Genomic DNA, 18,751 nt, shown 5'->3' with positions numbered 1-18,751 from the left:
TTTTAATTCTATCTGGGGACTCTTTCATGCATTCTAGCTTTAAAGTTTATCTTTTGACAGGGACTTTTTGCCAAGGTAATGGGCAGCTTTGTCAATTTAATTTGTTCAAGTTTTTATTAGTGTCGAACTCCTTTTCCTAATAAATATATATACATATATGGTGAGTCTATACTGAAGCTTTACCAGTTTGTATCTGTTTATGTGTCTGTTTATCACTGTCAAGCAAACTTGATACAGACAACTGCAGAAGAAATGCAAAACTGAATGCATGGAAAACAAGCAACTCATTGCCTCTATTTTACATATACCCATATTTAACTTAAAAAAGGAATCTCAGCAGAAATTCTCAATTAAATACTGCCAAAACAGCTCAGGCACAAGGGGCAAACAGATAAAATGGGGAATCTGTGAAAGTGATGCTGCAGTCTAAAACCAGACATGAAATTATCACGGACAACTGGGCCACCACCCTGTTGATTACCTCTTCACATCACCCAGAGTCTGCATGGAAAAACATTGGTAAACTTAAAAATCATATCAAGTTTTGAAATCAGCACTTTGTTGCAAGTCCAGCAGGTAACATAAGAGTGGCAGGAATGTCCCAAATCTGAGCTTGTACAACCTGAGTATTACATTCAAAGCAGGATGTAAAGAGCATCTTGGTAAAACTGGAACTCACACAGTGCTTCCTAAGGCTAAGGATAGAGATTTAGGAACTCCTGTATCCAAGGTTATCACATAGGAAGACAATCTCTTTCTTTTCTTCTTTCTTTTCAATAGTAACAATTTAATGCGTATTATAAGGTGAAGTGACAAAAAAATTAGAGCAAATCCTGAATTAGGGGAGCTGCTTCTAATGGGATTTCAAATCTGATAACATGCAAATACGCTGGTTTCATTTCTTAAATATTAAATACATTCTCAAGATTAGGTGATATTGGAAAGAAGAAATTATCTTTAGCTGATGTAAATCAGTAAGAGTTACAGGAATGGAAGGAGCTCAAACCCCTTGAAAATTAGCTCTCCCCTTCTGTCTCTCAAGCACAAGACTTGAAACAAAACGTGACATTTGAACATTTAGACCATAATTTGAAAATAATTTTCTTACTTCAAACAAATTAGAGCAACAAGGGGGCAGATTTGCTAAGAGAAGACTCAGCAACTCTTTTGAGCATGAGAGATAAAATTTATTTGAAAGCAGTCTGCTTCTTATTTCTGTCCACCTGGGAATTTCCAGGCTTCTACAAACTTTGAAACAGCAGACTTTTAGAAACAAAATTTAAAGTTTATATGAAAGGTACAGGGTTGCTGCCCTTCCAGTGGAAACCTACAGAACAAACTTTCTGCATCACAACACTGCATCCCTTTGCTGTGTGTGCTGTTGTTGAGTCTGAGCCTCAGCTTTTCCAAGTGAAAAATGAGTTGAGAAAAGCCAGGACAGTCTCAGATTTCAAATTGACACAACTAGAATTCCACTGTTTTGTTTTCCAAAGAGGTGGGACAATCTCTGAAGCTCTTGGTGGACACCTTCCTTGGAGCTGTTACTATTAAGAAACACCAAACCTGTAACCACACTTCTCCTCAAAGATCTTGGACAATGCTCAGCAGCAAACACAGGAATTCATTTGGATTCTTCAAGCAAGTCTGCCATCTCAACTCATCCAACCAGCTTACCTTTTCATGTTTGTGTTTCTCCTTTTCTTTTTCTTTCTTTTCTCTTTCTTTCCTCTCCTTTTCCTTCTCCTTCTTTTCCTTTTCTTTGTCCTTCTCCCTTTCTTTCTTTTTCTTCTTCTCTTTTTTGTCCTTCTTCTTCTCTTTAGGTTTCTCTTTGTCCTCAAATAGTTTTTCAGGTAGCATGGGAGACAGGGAAGGTAACATGCTGGGAAGCCTCATGGCAGATGGCGTGCTGAACAAAGGCATAGACATTTCTTTGGGAGGTAACACAAGAGGTGCTGATGGCACCTTTATCTTATCTTCCTTACCCTTATCTTTGAGTTTCTCTTTGTCTTTTTTATCCTTGTCCTTTTTGCCTTTCTCTTTCTCTTTCTTTTTATCTTTATGTTTTTCTCTCTCTTTTTTGGTATTGCCATCTTTCAACTTTACTTTTGTGTCAGCATCCTCCAAGTCCTTTAGTTTGAATTTATACGGATCAGGATCATCCTCTTTGAGTAGTTCCTTCCACTGAAACTTGGCTTCCTTGTTTCCTTCTTTGTCTTTATCTTTCTCCTTGTTCTTTTCCTTCTCCTTATTTTTCTCCTTGTTCTTCTCCTTATCTTTTTCTTTTTGTTTTTCTTTCTTTTTCATTTTAGTTTTCAGCTCTTTTTTCAATTTCTTTTTCACTTCTGTCGATGAAGCCAACTTGGTTTTCTCCTCATAGATTTTGAGAAGGGGCTCCGGAGTTGGAGGTGAAGCAGAAGGAGAGGAGAAATAAGTGAAGTTGGTAGGTGGATTAGAAGGTGTCCCCATGTTTGCCTTCCGAATGACCTCATCAATTGAGTCATCCATTGTCCATGAAATGTCTGAACTTGAAGTCCCACCTGAGGCAGGTACTGGAGTTGCTCCTGCCTTATTTGCATTATTGGCAGGAACAGAAGGTTTAGGAGTTGTAGACTCTGAAATAGAAAGTCTTTTAGGACTGGTAAAAATTTCCCCTTCTGATTCAGACCCAGAGGAAAACTCGAAGGGATCCGGTTCTCGTTCTGCACACGCACGAGCGATCACAGCATCGATTGAATCATCAATGGTCTTGTCCATGACTGGGACTTTCTTCACCTGGTTGTCCATATTTGGCTTGGGGGCAGGCTCAGGTGGTGTCTGTCCCTGTTTCACTTGAATATTTTCCTTTCCTATCTTCTCACTCAATGCAGCCAGAGGGGGTCTACTCGGTGTTTCAGGCTTCACAGGTGGTTGCGGAATGTGCACAGGAACCTTTGGACTTTTGGGACTTTTTGGGCTCTTGGCGCGACCTGGTGACTTCTTTTCTTTGGATCCAGTTTTTGGTGAACGAATGGGACTCCCGGCTACGACTGGCGACGGTGTAGTTTTCGGTGATTTTGTCTTTTGTCCTGGAGAACTTGTTTTGGACTTTGTTTTGGGTACAAACGGCTTTGCCTCTACAGTTTTGGGGGTCGGCACTTGGGATTTTGCAATGGGAGCCAACATAGGTGGTTCTGGAGAAGGGGGGGCTAAGTCTGTGTTGTCCTGAACGTGAACTGGAGAAAGCATTGGTGGGACTTTTTGTGTATTTATTGAGCTAAGAGGCTCACGTGGTTCCACAGTTCCATCCAAGGCGTCCCCTTTGGAAACAGACAGTTTCGGCCTTTTCACAGGTGGGAACTCCTCAGCATCAGGACTTTCTAACGGTCTCTTGCTCAGGTAGTTCTCATCATTAATTGCCTCATCCTCTTCCATATCTCCTTCTTCTTCCAGTGGGACCTGCATGGCCTCTGCAGATGTACCTCCATCGGTAGGAACCTGCTCCTCTTCCTCCTCTGTAACGACATTTAGAAAAGCATTAGGATAACTGAAACGTGTTTTACAGAAACAAGCACCAGAGCAAATATTCATGTGCAGTTCAGCCCAGAAGAGACAACTGGCCACCTAAGGGCTTCTTACTGGTCTGCTTGGAAGGAACGTGTGGCACCTCCTGTCTCACATCAGCCACTGCTGGAACTGGCAGATGCCCTCCCTGCAGTGTAACACTGAACCCATGAGCAAAGGAGAGGAGGGTAGAGCTCACCAATGGCAGAGCTTGCAGAGCAGGCCCAAAGTGTCAGTTCTACCCAAAACCACCCTAAAAACTTCATTCATTTTTAAATGAAGGGAAAGTGGTTGAAGCATTTCTTGCTGTAACACAGCATCAAAGGAAAGCGGCAAAGTAAAATTAACCAGAACTGTGCTAACTTGCCTATATATCACACAATTTTGACTGCAAATTGACTACTAGGAAAACATCTTCCTAAACCTAGTTTATTCTTCCTGAAGCAGCATAGTCTGAAGGTTAAAGCAGAGGACTAAGCCCCATTCAACCTGCCAGATTCTGTCTCTGATACCATCTTAAGAGCTGTTGCAGGTGGACATTATCTGTTATGACTGTATGGGAACGCCCCAGCATCGTGTGTGTGTGTTGGCTGGGATCAGGAACATGCCTTTGAAATGCATTTCCCCATCATCTCCCTTACTGTTGTTTTGTTTGCATCGTGGGACAATCCTAGAGTGCATATGCTGGCCTCCTGCAGCAGTGAAACCAAAATGAAGGAGGAAGCCAGCTAACACACTCCAGAGCAAGTGGGCAGCTTTTGAAAACAAGATAAACCTGAAATCTACACAGCGTAGACATCAGACACCAACTATTCCAAACCAGTGTGGATACCAACTGTGTGGTTGCTCTGATTTTTTGTTTAATAACAATTAGGGTTTTTTCCCTGCATACAACACCCTCTTCAGACCCACATGTGACACTATGGTGCAGAGAAAGGAGAAAATTGACTTGAGATCTCCCAACAAATCCACAGTAGATTTAAAAAGAGAACCTCTGATCTCCACAACCACAGCCAAGCACTTTATCCTCTTGGATACACTTCCTCACTTTCAAAATGGAATTATCTGAACAGGAAAAAGGATTCTTAGTCCTGAATATGAATGTCTACATAGGCATTAACCTGACACATTTGTATTTGCAGTAATTACATCATTACACCTCTGCTGGTTAACATTCCTACACAGACAATCTCATTTCACTTTACCCCAAGTTTCTGTTTACCCACCTGCAAAAACTCAAGACATTTTGTCTAGCTGGGTTTCGGAGGAAAGATATCCAGTGTCCCAAGATTCTCACATGAAATACACAGTAAAAACCATTTATGAGGATAGAGGCTAAACCCCAACTTCTTAATGAGCAGGTGGCTTTAATGAAGAAAGCACCAAGAAACTTGAAACATTCTACTGAACACTATTTAAAACTCAGCAAGAGAGCATCTTTCTAAAATATCTCTTTTCAAGGAGTTTATTTTCAGGTTTTCTGGGCTGGTTGTTTCTCTACTGTAATGTGTCAATGCTCTGATTTAGGGGAGTTGAGTCAAGAGCCCTGGGCTGCAGCACAAATCTTGCCAGCATCACAAATTAAGTAAAATGAGCTAGCAAGTCTGGCTTTTGCCAGGGCCCAGAGGATTTACAGCAGCCAGCCCAGAGAGGAGACTTTGCCTGAGGATAAAGTCTTAGCCTTCCGTGAAAAACAGAAATGTTAGGGAGTTAGGTTTTGCCTGGCTGGGCACTGACATTAAATTTTTTAAACTGTAAAGTTAGAGTATAACTGAGAAATCACTGTGGACTGAGCCTGCACCTGCTATGGGGGAAAAAAAATCTGCTTCCGCATCACGGAAGTAATTTCAATCTCTGTTTAAGCTGCTGCAGAAATCAGCTGCCTTCGCCCGCTCAGAGGGTTTTGGGGATGAGGAATCAGAATTCATCAGATGTCACACAGCACTGGTTGCTACTGAGCAATTCCCTCCCAGCCCCATTCCACCTACTTCAGCACTGAGGGTTTGTTTCCGTTCAAAAGTAGGCGATGAAATTTAAAACAACATCATACTTTAAAATTGGGATTTAGGGAAATCTTCTGCCTCAGCCACAAATGAAAAGTGTAGCCAAATCAAAATATTAGGAAAGATAGGGTTTGATGATACACACTTTAGAGATAGGAACATTAACCATCTTAATACAAGAAACACGGGGATAAAGTCAATAAAGTGGAAAATAAACTACTGCAACAGTAAAAAAATTTACACTTACTAGAAAAATCAGAATGTTTACTTGCTAAAGATTTCTGCCCATTGTCCATTTAAACAGCCCCTCTCTTACACTGCATCTCACAGAAGGGCACTGCAATATTTCATATTTTTGTAACTCCTTCCCATCCCAAGGTGCTTCTCATGTTTTACCTACTCAGGATTGCAGAATACCAGCAGCTGCTGGATCAAAGGCAAAAAAACAATTTCAGAGGAGCTTTGGAGAACAGGGACCGGAGTTCTGTACAACAAAAAAAGACCAATGCTTATTTTTTTTTTAGTAAGGCCAAGTAAAGTTTGCAGCGGGCCCAAAAAGTTTCTGTGATCTTGTGTGGAGGTGCCAGGGAAGGGCAGAAAGGTTAAAGTGCAGTTTGTAGAGGTGAGACAAGAAATCGGGGTGTCTTGGCTCCAGCTTTCATGCACATTCCTGCAAGCCACAAAGACAACTTAGTAAGGAAGCAGAAGCATTACCATCCCTTTTATATGGACTTGGATTCCCCAAAACATCTGGAAAAAATTGCCTGGGTCAGTCCTGAACAATCCAGGGACTAAGGAAGTTCATGAGCACTTAACTACTGACACACATTCACCACTTTTCAGACATGCTCAGATGACAATCTGGAATCCTATCGTGGTCAAATGAAATCCAAATTTCTCTTGGAACAAGGCCACAGTCTGATCCTTAGCAAGGACTGGTTTTCTGCCAGGCAGCGGCTTTCAAACCTGAGCCACCACAGCTGCGGCAGAAAACAATGAAGCACTTTTTTTTTTCTTTTTTTTTTCTTTTTTTTGCAGTGGGGGGGGGGTAGTTAATTAGAGAAAGTGAAATTTCTATCTTGAGTTCAAGACCTACGTCTCTCTTTCCTCCCAAAGGATTCACACCAGAGCAGGAACTAAATATGGAAAAACACCAGCTTTTAAGTGTTTGCTGCCTGACTTGGTGATGAGCATTTACAACAACGTGGCCACTTCCTCACCTCTGTCCATCTCATTTGCCACCCAGCACTTCTGGACATGCCATCCTTTGTGCATGGGATTGCTTTTTAAGTCTCTTTACTGCCATTTCTCCCTATCTCTGGCCACCTTATTAATGATCCAGCCCGAGTTAGCATCTATAGGTCAAATGGATATCACCTCAGCCATCTGCCCTCATAACTCTCCCCTGTAATGAAAGGAGACTGGAGCTGTTTGGGAGGTTTCTCAAGATAACAGATACATTTTTTTTTTTTTTTTTTTTGGTTGTTAGAGAAGTCAGTGCTGGATCAATATTAATGCTCACATTACCAAAGCTATAGAGAGCAATTGTTTATTATGTCAGTGGGCCTCCTGTGCAGAGCCTGGGTTACAGGAGGGATGAGTTCAGACATTGCAGGACTGAATTTGTCCATCACGGAAATAAAACAAGCTGAGAGCTGTCAGCATGCTGCCTATGAGAAAGAAACTTGGTTAGAAAGGCAGCATTTCTTACTTGAGAATATTAGGCTGTGCCAGGGAAGTGGTGGAATCACCGTCCTTGGAACTGTTCAAAAAACATGTGGATGTGTCACTTGGGGACACGGTATTTAGAGGTGACTTGGCAGTGTTGGGTTAATGGACTTGATGATCTCAGAGGCCTTTTCCAACCTAAATGATACAAGAGGTAAAAACACCACCTGTGTCTATGTCAGAAGGCAAATTCACTTTCATGAAAGGATGATTTTGAAGCTAGGGGAGGAAGGAATCCACTCCTCCGTTGACACAGGTCTGCAGGGTGAATTGGGGCAGGTCACTCCATATCCTGCTGCCCTCCCATCTGACAAATGATGATAATTCCATCTCACAGAGGTGCTGTAAAAGCTGAACTTGATAAATACACAGCACTTCAGGATTTCTGGACAGAATCCCAAATGCAAACCATGGGGATCTGTCATCACTTTAAATGCTGGAAAATTTCTTAAGCTGAACAGCTCAGGCAAGAAACTGAAACTTCTGCACCATTTTTAAGGAAAAACCACTAAAGAAGCCCAAACTCTATTTCTTGGTACATCATGTTCCTGTAGCACAGCAGAGACCCCAGACCAAAGTTATATATTGAATATATAACTTCTTAATTTAGCCACAGCTCAGTTTCAGGACAGCAATACTCAACACTTCAGTAATGAATTTCCAGGTTTACAAAAACAGAGGAACTATTTGTCCCTGAAACTGACACAAGGGTACAAAGGAACAGAAATTCTGCCTTTTTGCAGAAAAAGAAGTGCAATCACCTGTACCACATTATCACACTCACCTGGCTGCCTTGTCAGAGAAGGCAGCACAACAGGTCAGATAAAAGTGAAGGCAGGAAAAATAGATGGAAAACTCATCTGATTGAGTAGAAATGTATGGGCATCCTTCAAGCAAGAAAACCTATCATATATAACTATAAAATTAAAATTGTCATCATCTTGGTTATCACCAGGCTTTTTACTTGGTAGCTTCAGTGAGAAAACATAACCATTGACAGCTAGATGGGTGTCCTAGAGAACATGGCACAGACTGGGACAGACAAAACCTGTGCTCAGCTCCTGACCTTGCCAAAAACTTACCCTGTCTGTTGGCTGGCATTTAATTTAAGTAAAGTTCCAGTCTCTCTTCTGAAAACTGGATTAACATTTCACTCTGTCACACGGTGGTGACAGGATAAAACCATCTGGGTAGGACACGGAGATTTAAGAATAAACGAATATTTCTTATGTACAAGATGAAGCAGAGTCAGACATGCTGGCCTAAAGCTGGACATCACTTGCTGAAGAAAGAGTAACTTGATTTTAGTAACAGCAGCTCTTACCTCCAATGCTACAACGAATGTATTAATTGCACAAAGCTCTGGGAGGTAACAGTTCCTGTGGAAGCCAACTCTTGTTATTTTAATAATGTAAGGTTTAGGCATTTGGCATTTGATATTAACTGCAGTATGGCAGATAAACAGGATCAGCTATCAGAGTAAACCCATTAAGGATACAATTCTCAAAAAGCAGATGTTTCCATGCAACTCATACATGCCTATTTTCAACTATTAAATTTCTTCCATAATCCTTTTCTTTTTAAACAGAACTCGAACATTTTCTTTTCTAAGAGAATGCAAAATGACCAAAAAAGATCTGTCAGTAGATCACAAAATTCTTTCACACATAGTTCTGTTCAGATAAGCCTCTCCGCCCCTTTGTACTGCAGGATACCAAGTACCTGAGAATGGGAGTTGGAAGCATCAGGGTTTTTAAGGAAAATTAGGATTTGGGAAAAGAAGTGATCTGGCAGTACCTGCACTGAAATCGTCAATCCATCTTTGTTTCCAAGCATATCCTCCTTAGGACCACAGGGATATCAAGGCTGATGGTTTTCTACACAGCCAGCTCAGCCACTCAAATGCAAGGAAGGAAGGGATTGTTCCCACCCAACATATGAAACATTTCAGTAAGAAAAAAAAATAGAAAAAAAAAATTCCTAGAGACTTCCAGAATAATTTTTCTATTGTCTAGTTAAAGCATGAGATGAAGCCAAAGATAAGTTTTTGGAAATTTTAAGTCATTAAGTCAAGAGCTTACATCCCTATCATATCCTAATAAGCAGGAGCTTTTGATTTTGGTTAAAATTGAAGTCTTTTTCTTGTGCCATGATATGTTTTATCTCTTTAACTTGTAATAACAATGGCCTTTTCCCAAAACAAACAGAAAGTGTGCTTGTAGTCCATAAAGGAAATTAATGGAAGAGGGACAAAATTCAATCCTGATATCCTACAGGCCAATATCCTGATACCTTAATGCAAAATGAACACACTGAGATACCTGTGACACATGTGGGGCTTAGAATACTGGATTTTATATAGATACTTGTGTAAATGCTATATATATATATATATATATATATATATATATATATATAAAATATATATATATTATATATATGAATATATATATATAAATTGTATATATAATTTCTCTGCTGTATGAACACAACTGATCACTGATGTGACCTGTTTACCAAACAGACAAAAAAACCAACAGATTTCACCTTTACTTTATAAAGATCAACCAAACAATTACCAAACTCTGACATTTTCCAGCTGATACTTTCTATGGGAAGAGAGCACCACCAAGGAGCTCATATTTCATGTGCTTCATATTTTTCCACTAACATTGTCAGCAAATTCATTGCAGTGCCTTCTCAGTATGTCATCAAATGCAAAAACCACCAATACATTAAAAACAAAAAGAAAGAAAGAAAAAAAAAAAAAAGAAAAAAAAAAACCAACTTTCTGGTATGGCAAGTGATTTTGCATAAATAACTAAAACACAGGAAGATGTGAAAGGTGCTTGAAGTTAAACACCTGAACTTGTTAATCACACTGGAAAATGTTGCCCCAAATGCCTGGGTGGTGCCTTCAGTCCTTACTATCAGCCAGCACTGAACTTCGAGGTGTTTAGCAGGACTGAGACTTGGAGTCTACATTTGTCAGCCCCTCCAGAAGCCCTTATTAACCTGTCCAAGAAGCTACAAGAGGTCAACAAAACCCCCCTCCATCCCTAATGACATCCAACCATCTGGAGAGAAGGATGATAGCAATAACCTGGTTCTGGACTCAAAAGTTTCCAGATCGATTCAGTTACCTCTCCTTCCTCTCCATCCTCTCCATTTGGTATGAAATCATGAGAGATGAACTACTGAGCACCAGTAAGAGAAGAGAGCATCGATAGTGTGCCAGAAACAGACCGTAACTCCTAAACCCGTAGTTCTACATTTAAATGGAAATTATCCCATCCTTTCTTTTGTCCTAGTTCAAGCATTTGTGAAGGAGAATGAGGAACTAATCAAGGCTAAAATAAGGAAGATTATCTGCTAGTTTGGGCTAGAAGGGACCTAATGGGATAACTCAAATGGAAATGTATCAGAGGGTGGAAGAAAAAAAACAAAGATCAAGTATTTTTATGCCCAGCTGGCAAAGTAAAAAATCCACCTCAGGATTACACAAGCGTAAGGGAGTGGGAAAAAAGAGGAAAGTTGTGAGGAGCATCACTCAGGGCATCAGATCTTGGCTTAGCATATAATGTGAGATTTTAGCTTCCATTGCTGCTTTAGGATACCAGATGTAATGAGAGTAACGCTTGTTAGTAGTTAACAGCGGCTGGCCTCATTCTAATATTTTTTAAAAATATGGAATTTTATGAAGCCAAATTACACAGGATTCTTAAAATGACACAGCCAGTTCCCTGCTGAAGACAGAAAAACAGAGTTGGCAGATTGTTATCTGCTACACCCACAATCTCTTTCTGACCGGACAAAATATTAGTCCAGAATTTGTGCTGCTACAGCAAGCAAAAACATGTTTCTGTCTAAATACAACAAGGGAGACTTTATTTTTGCTTTGACTTTTAAGCAGTGGCTCAACATTTTTTGTAGCTCATGCACAAATACATGAACACACAGCAGTGCTAGGCTAATGGGTCTGGAGAGTAGAAACAACCCCAGAAGCATCTTTAGGAAGTGATGGAATGAGAAATGTGTGAGATCCAGCCAGCTCCCTGTCAGCAGGGCAGCCTTGGCTCAGTCACTTTGGTGTTGCTCTGAATTACTTGGGATTGAGTCTCTCCCCTGAACTCTGCAGAGTGTAATGTGAAAACCACTGCAGTTAGATCAAAACATAGAGCCAGAGACAGAAAACCTCTACAAAAATTTTGGCTTTGTCTCCATGCTTTTTATTTAACTTTTTACTCCCTCTGAGGTGTATGATTCTTAACAGAACCGAGAACTTGTCCCAAAGTATGTGTGCAGACACAGAGGTTTTCTCTTCAAAGGAACATTTTGACTTCTAAAAAATAAAATTATTAGCAGAGACAAGGTAATTAGGCAATGACAATTCACAGAGTACAACCAATCAATAACAGAGTACATTAGCAAGACTGACAGAGGTGTGAAGCCAATACATTATAAATGGCTTTATACTGACCTGTAAAAATGCAGCGTTTCCCTAACATTCGGCACAATAAAAAAACTAAAATGCTATATAAGCAAGCCAACCTGAAATGACACCTAGTATTATAAATGGCCTAATCTATATGTTAATACTGTTGTATCACATAACTGCAGCAAGACTAAGATAACAATATGACTTTGGGGTTTCTATGGCTACATCCTGGGCTAACGTGCCTGAAAGGGCTTGCTGCTGACACCACACAAGCTTTCTGAGTGCTTCTCTTTGGTTATTTATGATATGATTTATGATAACGACAACATCTCCTATTTTCTCCCCTCGTCAGATACAATAAATTGCCATCGTTAATCACCGTTCTTGCTTCAGCTATGATTACAATAGTATAATAGGGACTAGCAATGGTAATACTGCGCATTAAGGTGTTTTTTCCCCCCCTTTAAAGAAATATGCACAAGTAGATCTTTGTAGCCGATGTCAGTACCTGTAGTATTTCAATAATCTTCCCAGGAGTATTCCTGGATGAGAACTTCTGTTACAAGTGAGATTCAGCACCACTCCTCTTGTAAAGATCAAATTTACCATCTAAAGACTCAAAATCCACATCGTATTATCTGCATCCAATAATTCTCAAATATAATATGAGGGGTTTATATGTATTTTTCTTGAGAAAAGGAAAGCAGACCATCCGTCTTTTCACTTTGCACCTCTGTATCTAATCTCCCTGGCTGAGCTTTCCAAACCAGTTTTTCAAGTATCACAAATCTTAATAAAAACAAAAACACTGAACCTATATAAACATCTGGAAGGATTTTTACAGTGCTTTTCCTTTTCTATACTATGGACTTGTATAAGAAAATATACTGTTCTACCTTCAATAAAATCCTTGGTTGAAAATCCCTAGGCTTTTACAAATATTTTAGGAAGCAACTATTTGTACCTCCTGGCAAAGGAACAGACTAGGTATTTATTGCACTGGGGTACCTGTACTTCTTCCATATTAATAATTTTTTACCTGGCATTGCAGAATTTTAGTCTTTCATGGATTTGCAACCTGCATGTACATTTGAGTACTTGGATTCGGCAGTGAGAAAATACTGTGATTATCTGATGTCTTATTTTGCAACTGAGCTAAAGAACTCCAGAAACAGGAAGATGTAACAGTCCCATAGTCATCACATATTTCTTTCACTATATTACTTCAGATCCCACTCTTTCTCCCCAGAAGTTCAAAATTAAATCCCAAAAAGTTTGGAGTTTTTTGTGTAATGCACCTGTGAGAGCAGAAACGTGGCTGAAGACCCAGGTGTTAGAATTGAAGAGTCACATTTCCTGTCCTCAGGAGTCCCACGGACAGCAAGTAAGAGGCAGCCACTATGACATGATGGGCTATTTTGGATTGTACTAACAAGCATATTTGTATTTATATTGCTGCTAAAAATAGCTAGGGTGTCCTTCAGCCCAGAGTGACCCAACTCGTTACTGGTTTTGTGGCAAACGTAGAGGAGATAGGAGGGGAGATTGTGGCAGTTCTGATCAGCACAGGGAAGATGTCTGGCACAGAAGAAATGGCAGCTTGAAGACAGTGGTCTCCTATTAAATGATGAGCTCATCTCCGAGTTCACAGGATAAACACAGACACTGCCAGGTGGGGCACAAAATCCACATGGAGACAGAATTCCTCCGGCAGACAATGTCTGTGATCAGCTACAATTACCTGTGTCTGCCTTTGACTCACTTTACTCCCTCAAAAGTGGACCTGGGCTATTTTGGGTCTTAATCTCTTATATTCTTATTCACATGAGGGAGCTTCTGCAAAAATGCATTCCCAGAAGGAAGTCTTGGCTCAACTCAGCCTAAAGACCATCATCACTCTAGCTATGCAGGACAAGGATGCAATTTTGCTGTGGTAAAAAATGCTGAGTGTTTAAATCACCTTCAAATAACTTTTTAGTTCAACAACTCATTTGGCCATTAATTGCCTTTCCTCTCCTCCTCCTCTTGTGCATCACTTGCAATTGCAAGGGCATGTTTGAATCCCAGTGATAAGCTGCTCAGGGCAAGAACCGTATCTGTGTTTTCCAAAGTGCTTTGGTTACTTCTGGCACTATAAGAAAAACAAACAGAACACACGTATTTAAGAGACTCTTCCATCCATCTTTTTTGTCTTCATTGGGTAAGAAAGGGAAATTCAGTATTTTCTAAACAATTCAAAAATATTTTCTAAAAAAAAAGAAAGACTAGGATAGGGAGAAGTTTATTTGCAATAGATGAATTGAGAGGTATTAAAAAAGCTAACCAAGCTCTTTGCTCTAGAATAAATTGGAAAAGATCTATCAATCCTGTTAGCTGAAAATCTGATCTGTGGTATTGATCCATACTGGCACAAATTAAGAGAAGTCACAGAAATTTAATTAAAAATAAATAAATAAAAAGCAATTGACTGGAAAACTCTAATGTAAACAGAATTACATAAGAGTTTAAAAAAGACACACATTCACCCTCTCCCTTAATAAATGTATACACACCATATCCAGAAGTGTTTGTCAAATATTCCAGCTGTTGGGAAGGGGTTGGGAATATTTCAGATGTTGGGAACCCATTTCTTTAATGATACAAGCAGCAATCATGAGTGCCTTTGCCATGCAGAGCAATGAGTTTGTATTCACAGTTGCTAACTCAGAAACACAACTGCACTTACAGCTTCCAACTCTGTCTAAACAGCATCCAAAGCCTTCAGGAAGATGTGCTGACCACACTTACCCCAGGACTTCAGTGCTCTGAACTGGCACTGGTGTGTCCTGGTACATCTCTGAACCACCCCCTTCCTTTGCTGGGATGAATTCTGAACCACAATACGAATCCCATAACAAACACAATCTTCTTGATCTAGCAGAGAAGGAAATCACTGATGATAAGATTTTAATAAAGCTTGACAAGCCTCAAAATTAAATTTGCTGCCAAGGGTTCACCCCCGAAACAGATACTTTCAGGCGGTCTTCACGAAAGAAGCCATGGAGACTTAAAGAGAGGAAAATGTTTACTTAAAGTGGGTTTTTTTCTTACAGCTACAAATCCAATTAGTGACTCTCTTTGTCTTGCAGCCTCTCTGCTTTATTCCGTACGGGAGCACATGTGTGTCCAGGCTCTATCCCCGTAACCCTGCCCTGCAAAAGGTGCCCATAGGCAGAGAGAAAACTAATCAGGGCAGCGTGATCACCTACCCAGCAGCACTTTCCCGGCGACACTCCAGGGCCATTTGAAACCGGATCGGGCGGCCCGACGCCACCGAGGGTTCAAAATGCTGCTGTCAGCACCGCCGGGAACAAAGTGCTCCCGGAGCGCGGGGTGACGGCGCTGAGCAGTAATTCTGTGCGCAGCTTCCCACTCCGGCAAGGAGCCCGATTCAGGAGGCCGTAGGAAAATTTAAACCACATCCAATTTAAAACCTCTGCTTTTTTTTTTTTTTTTTTTTTTTTTTTTTTTTTTCCCTTTCTTTTTTTTTTTTTTCTGGCGACCTTGTAATTTTTCAGGGACGGCTGCTAAAATCTATTGCTTCTTTCCGTAGGAGCTCATGGATCATGGCAACGTCTTCAAATAAATCTCACTTTCAAGGGAGCTCAGGGGCTGAAAACACAGCATAGGAGTCAGTTAGATGCTCCCACTGTACCAGAGCTTTTTGGGGAGACAACTGGATTGGGATTCTACAAGGCCACAGCCACGAAACAATCCTGCGCTTCTAAGGTTGCTGCAAGACTTTGTAGGACAATTAAGCTAAGCAAAAAGCAGTGAAAAACATCAGAGAGGGGGAAAAGAAAAAAAAAAAAAAGAAAAAAAAGAGATTCAGAGATACCAGAGTCCTGCAAAAGTAGAGTTGGGCATGGATATGAAATGATTGCGATACACTTCTCGTGGTGTCACTTGCTAAGGACACACAGTAAGAGCCGAAACCCTTTTACAAGAGTATGTAGTGATAGAACAAGGGGGTAAGGCTTCAAACTGACAGAGAGTAGGTCTGGATTGGATAGTGGGTAGAAAGTGTTTACTGTGAGTGTGGGGTGGCTCTGACACAGGTTGCCCAGAGAGGTTGATGCCCCACCCCTGGAAGTGTCCAAGCCAGGCTGGATGAGGCTTGGAGCAACCTGAGATAGTGGAAGATGTCCCTGCCCATGGCAGGGGAGTGGCACAAGATGAGCGTCAGGGTCTCTCCCAACCCAGATCATTCTCTGATTCTATGACTTTTGTGGAAGTGTCAAGCAAGCTTTAGAATATTGTCTCTATTTAGAAACATTCCAACCCATTTTTAAAAATAAAAACTCAGAGCTCTGACAAGGACCTCAAGGCCCACATTGTGTGATGCTGCAATTTAGATTCAACTCCCTCTTTATGCTGCAGCCTTTATTTGGATGCAAGGCCTGCCCCTGTGCTCCCAATGACCTTGGCAAAATTCTTAAAACAAAACAAAAACAAAACAGAAAAAAAAAACCCACACTAAAAAACCTTCAGGACCTCAGGCTCTAAAGCTATTTTAGAATTAGCTTTGAATAATTGTCCCACAATAGGAGTTTTCTTGATTAATTGCTTAAGATAAGGCCTCCTTTTCCTTGCTGGCCTCCAGTGACTCCCTCCACTTCCCATAATCACTTTTGTCTCAGTCTCCTGTTCACTGGGAACAGCTAAGAGAAAAATCAGAGATACACCAACTCCATTACCTGAGGATTAGCCAGGAGATAACCCTATGTATTCCATTACTGACCATTATTTGAGTAATTATTCAATCAAGTTTAGACCATGTGAAAGATGCACTAATTGTTTTGCAGAGCTTTCCCAAGCTGTTTATCTAAGGGATGCAACTTGTGTCCTTTAACAAAACAAAAATGATGTGCTGATTGCAAAGGAAAATGAGAAGTGGCTTTGTATTGAACTCTGTATCCTAATTAGGCTTAACCAGGAGTTAAGGATCTATTTTGATCAAGTTTCCGCACAAGCTGGATTGGGTACATACTTGATTACAGAAATTCTGCAGGATATTGCTTTTCCATCTGAATTATTTAAAAAATGGTACATGGACATTATTTTTCTAGCAGTTTATGAGATAAGCATCCTGAATATAAGGAAAGCAGGGATAGCGGAGAAACAAACAAGCCAGTAACCAGCAGGCTTAATTTAAACAAGAAACCTGTGCACACATCAGTACTATAGTCAGAGGGCTTGATACTCTGATTTAAACTGAATTAATTCCTTTTAGCTAAGTAATATTTTTCTTGGACACACGGCAGGAATGAAAAAAATCCAACAAAAACAAATTTAGTGAAGGAATTGGCCTCAGTAGGCAGTTTTACGTAACATTAACTTTCCACTCAGACATAAAAAAAATATAAAACCCCTTCATTTCAGAGTTGTCGGATTCCCATGTAACCTTCCCGTCTTATGGACCTCAGACTGGTTCACTACCAGGTGACTCCCTGCTGGGGGGGAACTGCAATTCCTAGGGACACCAGCTGATGATCCACAAAGATCCCAAAGAAGGCGCAGACTGAAGACAAATTCTTCATCTCGAGATATAAAACTTTCCTTTCCCATGAAAGGTTGCAAAAGCATTTGCAGCTGATGCAGTTCATCTGTAACTTTATTTGCTCTGCTGCTTGTTGCCACTCTTTCTAACCCCCTGTTCCATAAACTCAGGCCTTTGCCACCTCTGTCTTTGTGAGTTTTGGAGGGTGGAGGGGAGATTTATCTTCAGGAGTGAGCACAAACTGTTGGTATTCTTGGGATTGAGGCAGAACGAAGCGCGCTCAGCCGTGGCAATGGAGCTCCTTCCAAGCCAGGATTAAAGCCAGTGGTGGGGAAGCTCGAGTTTTAATGGATAAATTGTTGCAGAACACGCTCAGCCAAACATCTCTGCTGATGAAGGGGACTTAGAATTGGGTGGGGAGGGGATTATCATCCTGCCTGTGCCATGTCATTTTTGAGAACACCATCCTCTTAATTTAGTTACGTGCCAAACAGTGAGCAGCAGTTTGACCCAAATCCTATTAGCAACAACAATCTGTCGTTCCCTCCTCTCCCCAAAATGGAATATGCTCTGGATGCGTTACAGAGAAATAAATTGAAATGAGGGAGGTTTTCCCCGTTAATTTCTCCCACTTCCCAATTCAAGCTGTAAGTTCATGGGACAGGGACTTGAATTATATTTGTAAAGCAGAGACTTCACCCACACTGCTGCCTGGTTAAATCAGGAATAGAAAAACACTGAAGTTTTTCTTTCACATTTATTTTTTTTTTCCTTTTTGTTCTTGATTTTCTGTTTTCTTTCTTCCTTGTATTTTTCTCTTTTCCACCTCTTCATTGCAGGTGTCCCTGCCCTTGGCAGAGGATTGGAACTATGTGATCTTTAAGATCCCTTCCAACCCAAACCATTCCAGGATTCTGTGATTTTACAACTCATTAACTGCTCCTTCCAAAACCCAGAAAAAATCACAGGTTCTGTGTGTAACAGGAATTTTCTGCCTTTTCCTCTTCCTCACTCTGAGCTTTGTCTAGCATTTAGCAGGAAGGTAAAAACTAGAAGAGAGAAGAACACATTTGCTTTTTGCATCACTCAGGATATTTTCATGAAGGAGACTGATGGCCAAAGGCCAGACTGAAGCAAAAGGTAAAGGGCAAAACCCTCAGAAAGTCCCTGAAATATGGAACCATAAGAAGCAATAAGAAGAGGAAGAGCAGGTAAAGAGGAGTTACACTAAATAAACATTTCCAGACCAAACTAAGGAAGATGGGACAAGCAGGTATGTTGTGGACTATGATGCAAGGGACAAGCCAGAATGTAAATGGGCAGCAATTGTTTGCGGGTTTTTTCCATCACACAATGCTAAATGCTCCAAGTTTTGGTCCTCAGGGTCTTGTTTAGGCAGAATCTCTTTACTCCTGAGTTCTTCCATCTCACACCTGTCACTGCAGCTACTGTGGCTTCATTTCTTGTGCACATCCAGAAAACTAAAAAAAATGCCTGAGGATA

General features: G+C 40.6%; 1 protein-coding gene across 1 annotated transcript in view; it reads right to left on the bottom strand.

Moving 5' to 3' along the window:
* The window catches only part of TAF3 (TATA-box binding protein associated factor 3), a 113,918-nt gene that overhangs the window by 23,875 nt on the left and 71,292 nt on the right, over positions 1 to 18,751 (bottom strand). Inside the window, exon 3 of the mRNA XM_066182686.1 lies at positions 1,675 to 3,491. Coding sequence (XP_066038783.1) covers positions 1,675 to 3,491 — 1,817 coding nt within the window. The remainder of the gene's footprint in view (positions 1 to 1,674; positions 3,492 to 18,751) is intronic.

The sequence above is a fragment of the Chamaea fasciata genome, unplaced genomic scaffold, assembly GCF_029207755.1.
Source record: "Chamaea fasciata isolate MVZ Bird 193981 ecotype frontalis unplaced genomic scaffold, bChaFas1.0.hap1 SCAF_5, whole genome shotgun sequence".
Taxonomy (NCBI): domain Eukaryota; kingdom Metazoa; phylum Chordata; class Aves; order Passeriformes; family Sylviidae; genus Chamaea; species Chamaea fasciata.
The sequence above is the reverse complement of the archived record's forward strand: the minus strand, read 5'-3'. Positions and strand labels throughout refer to the sequence as shown.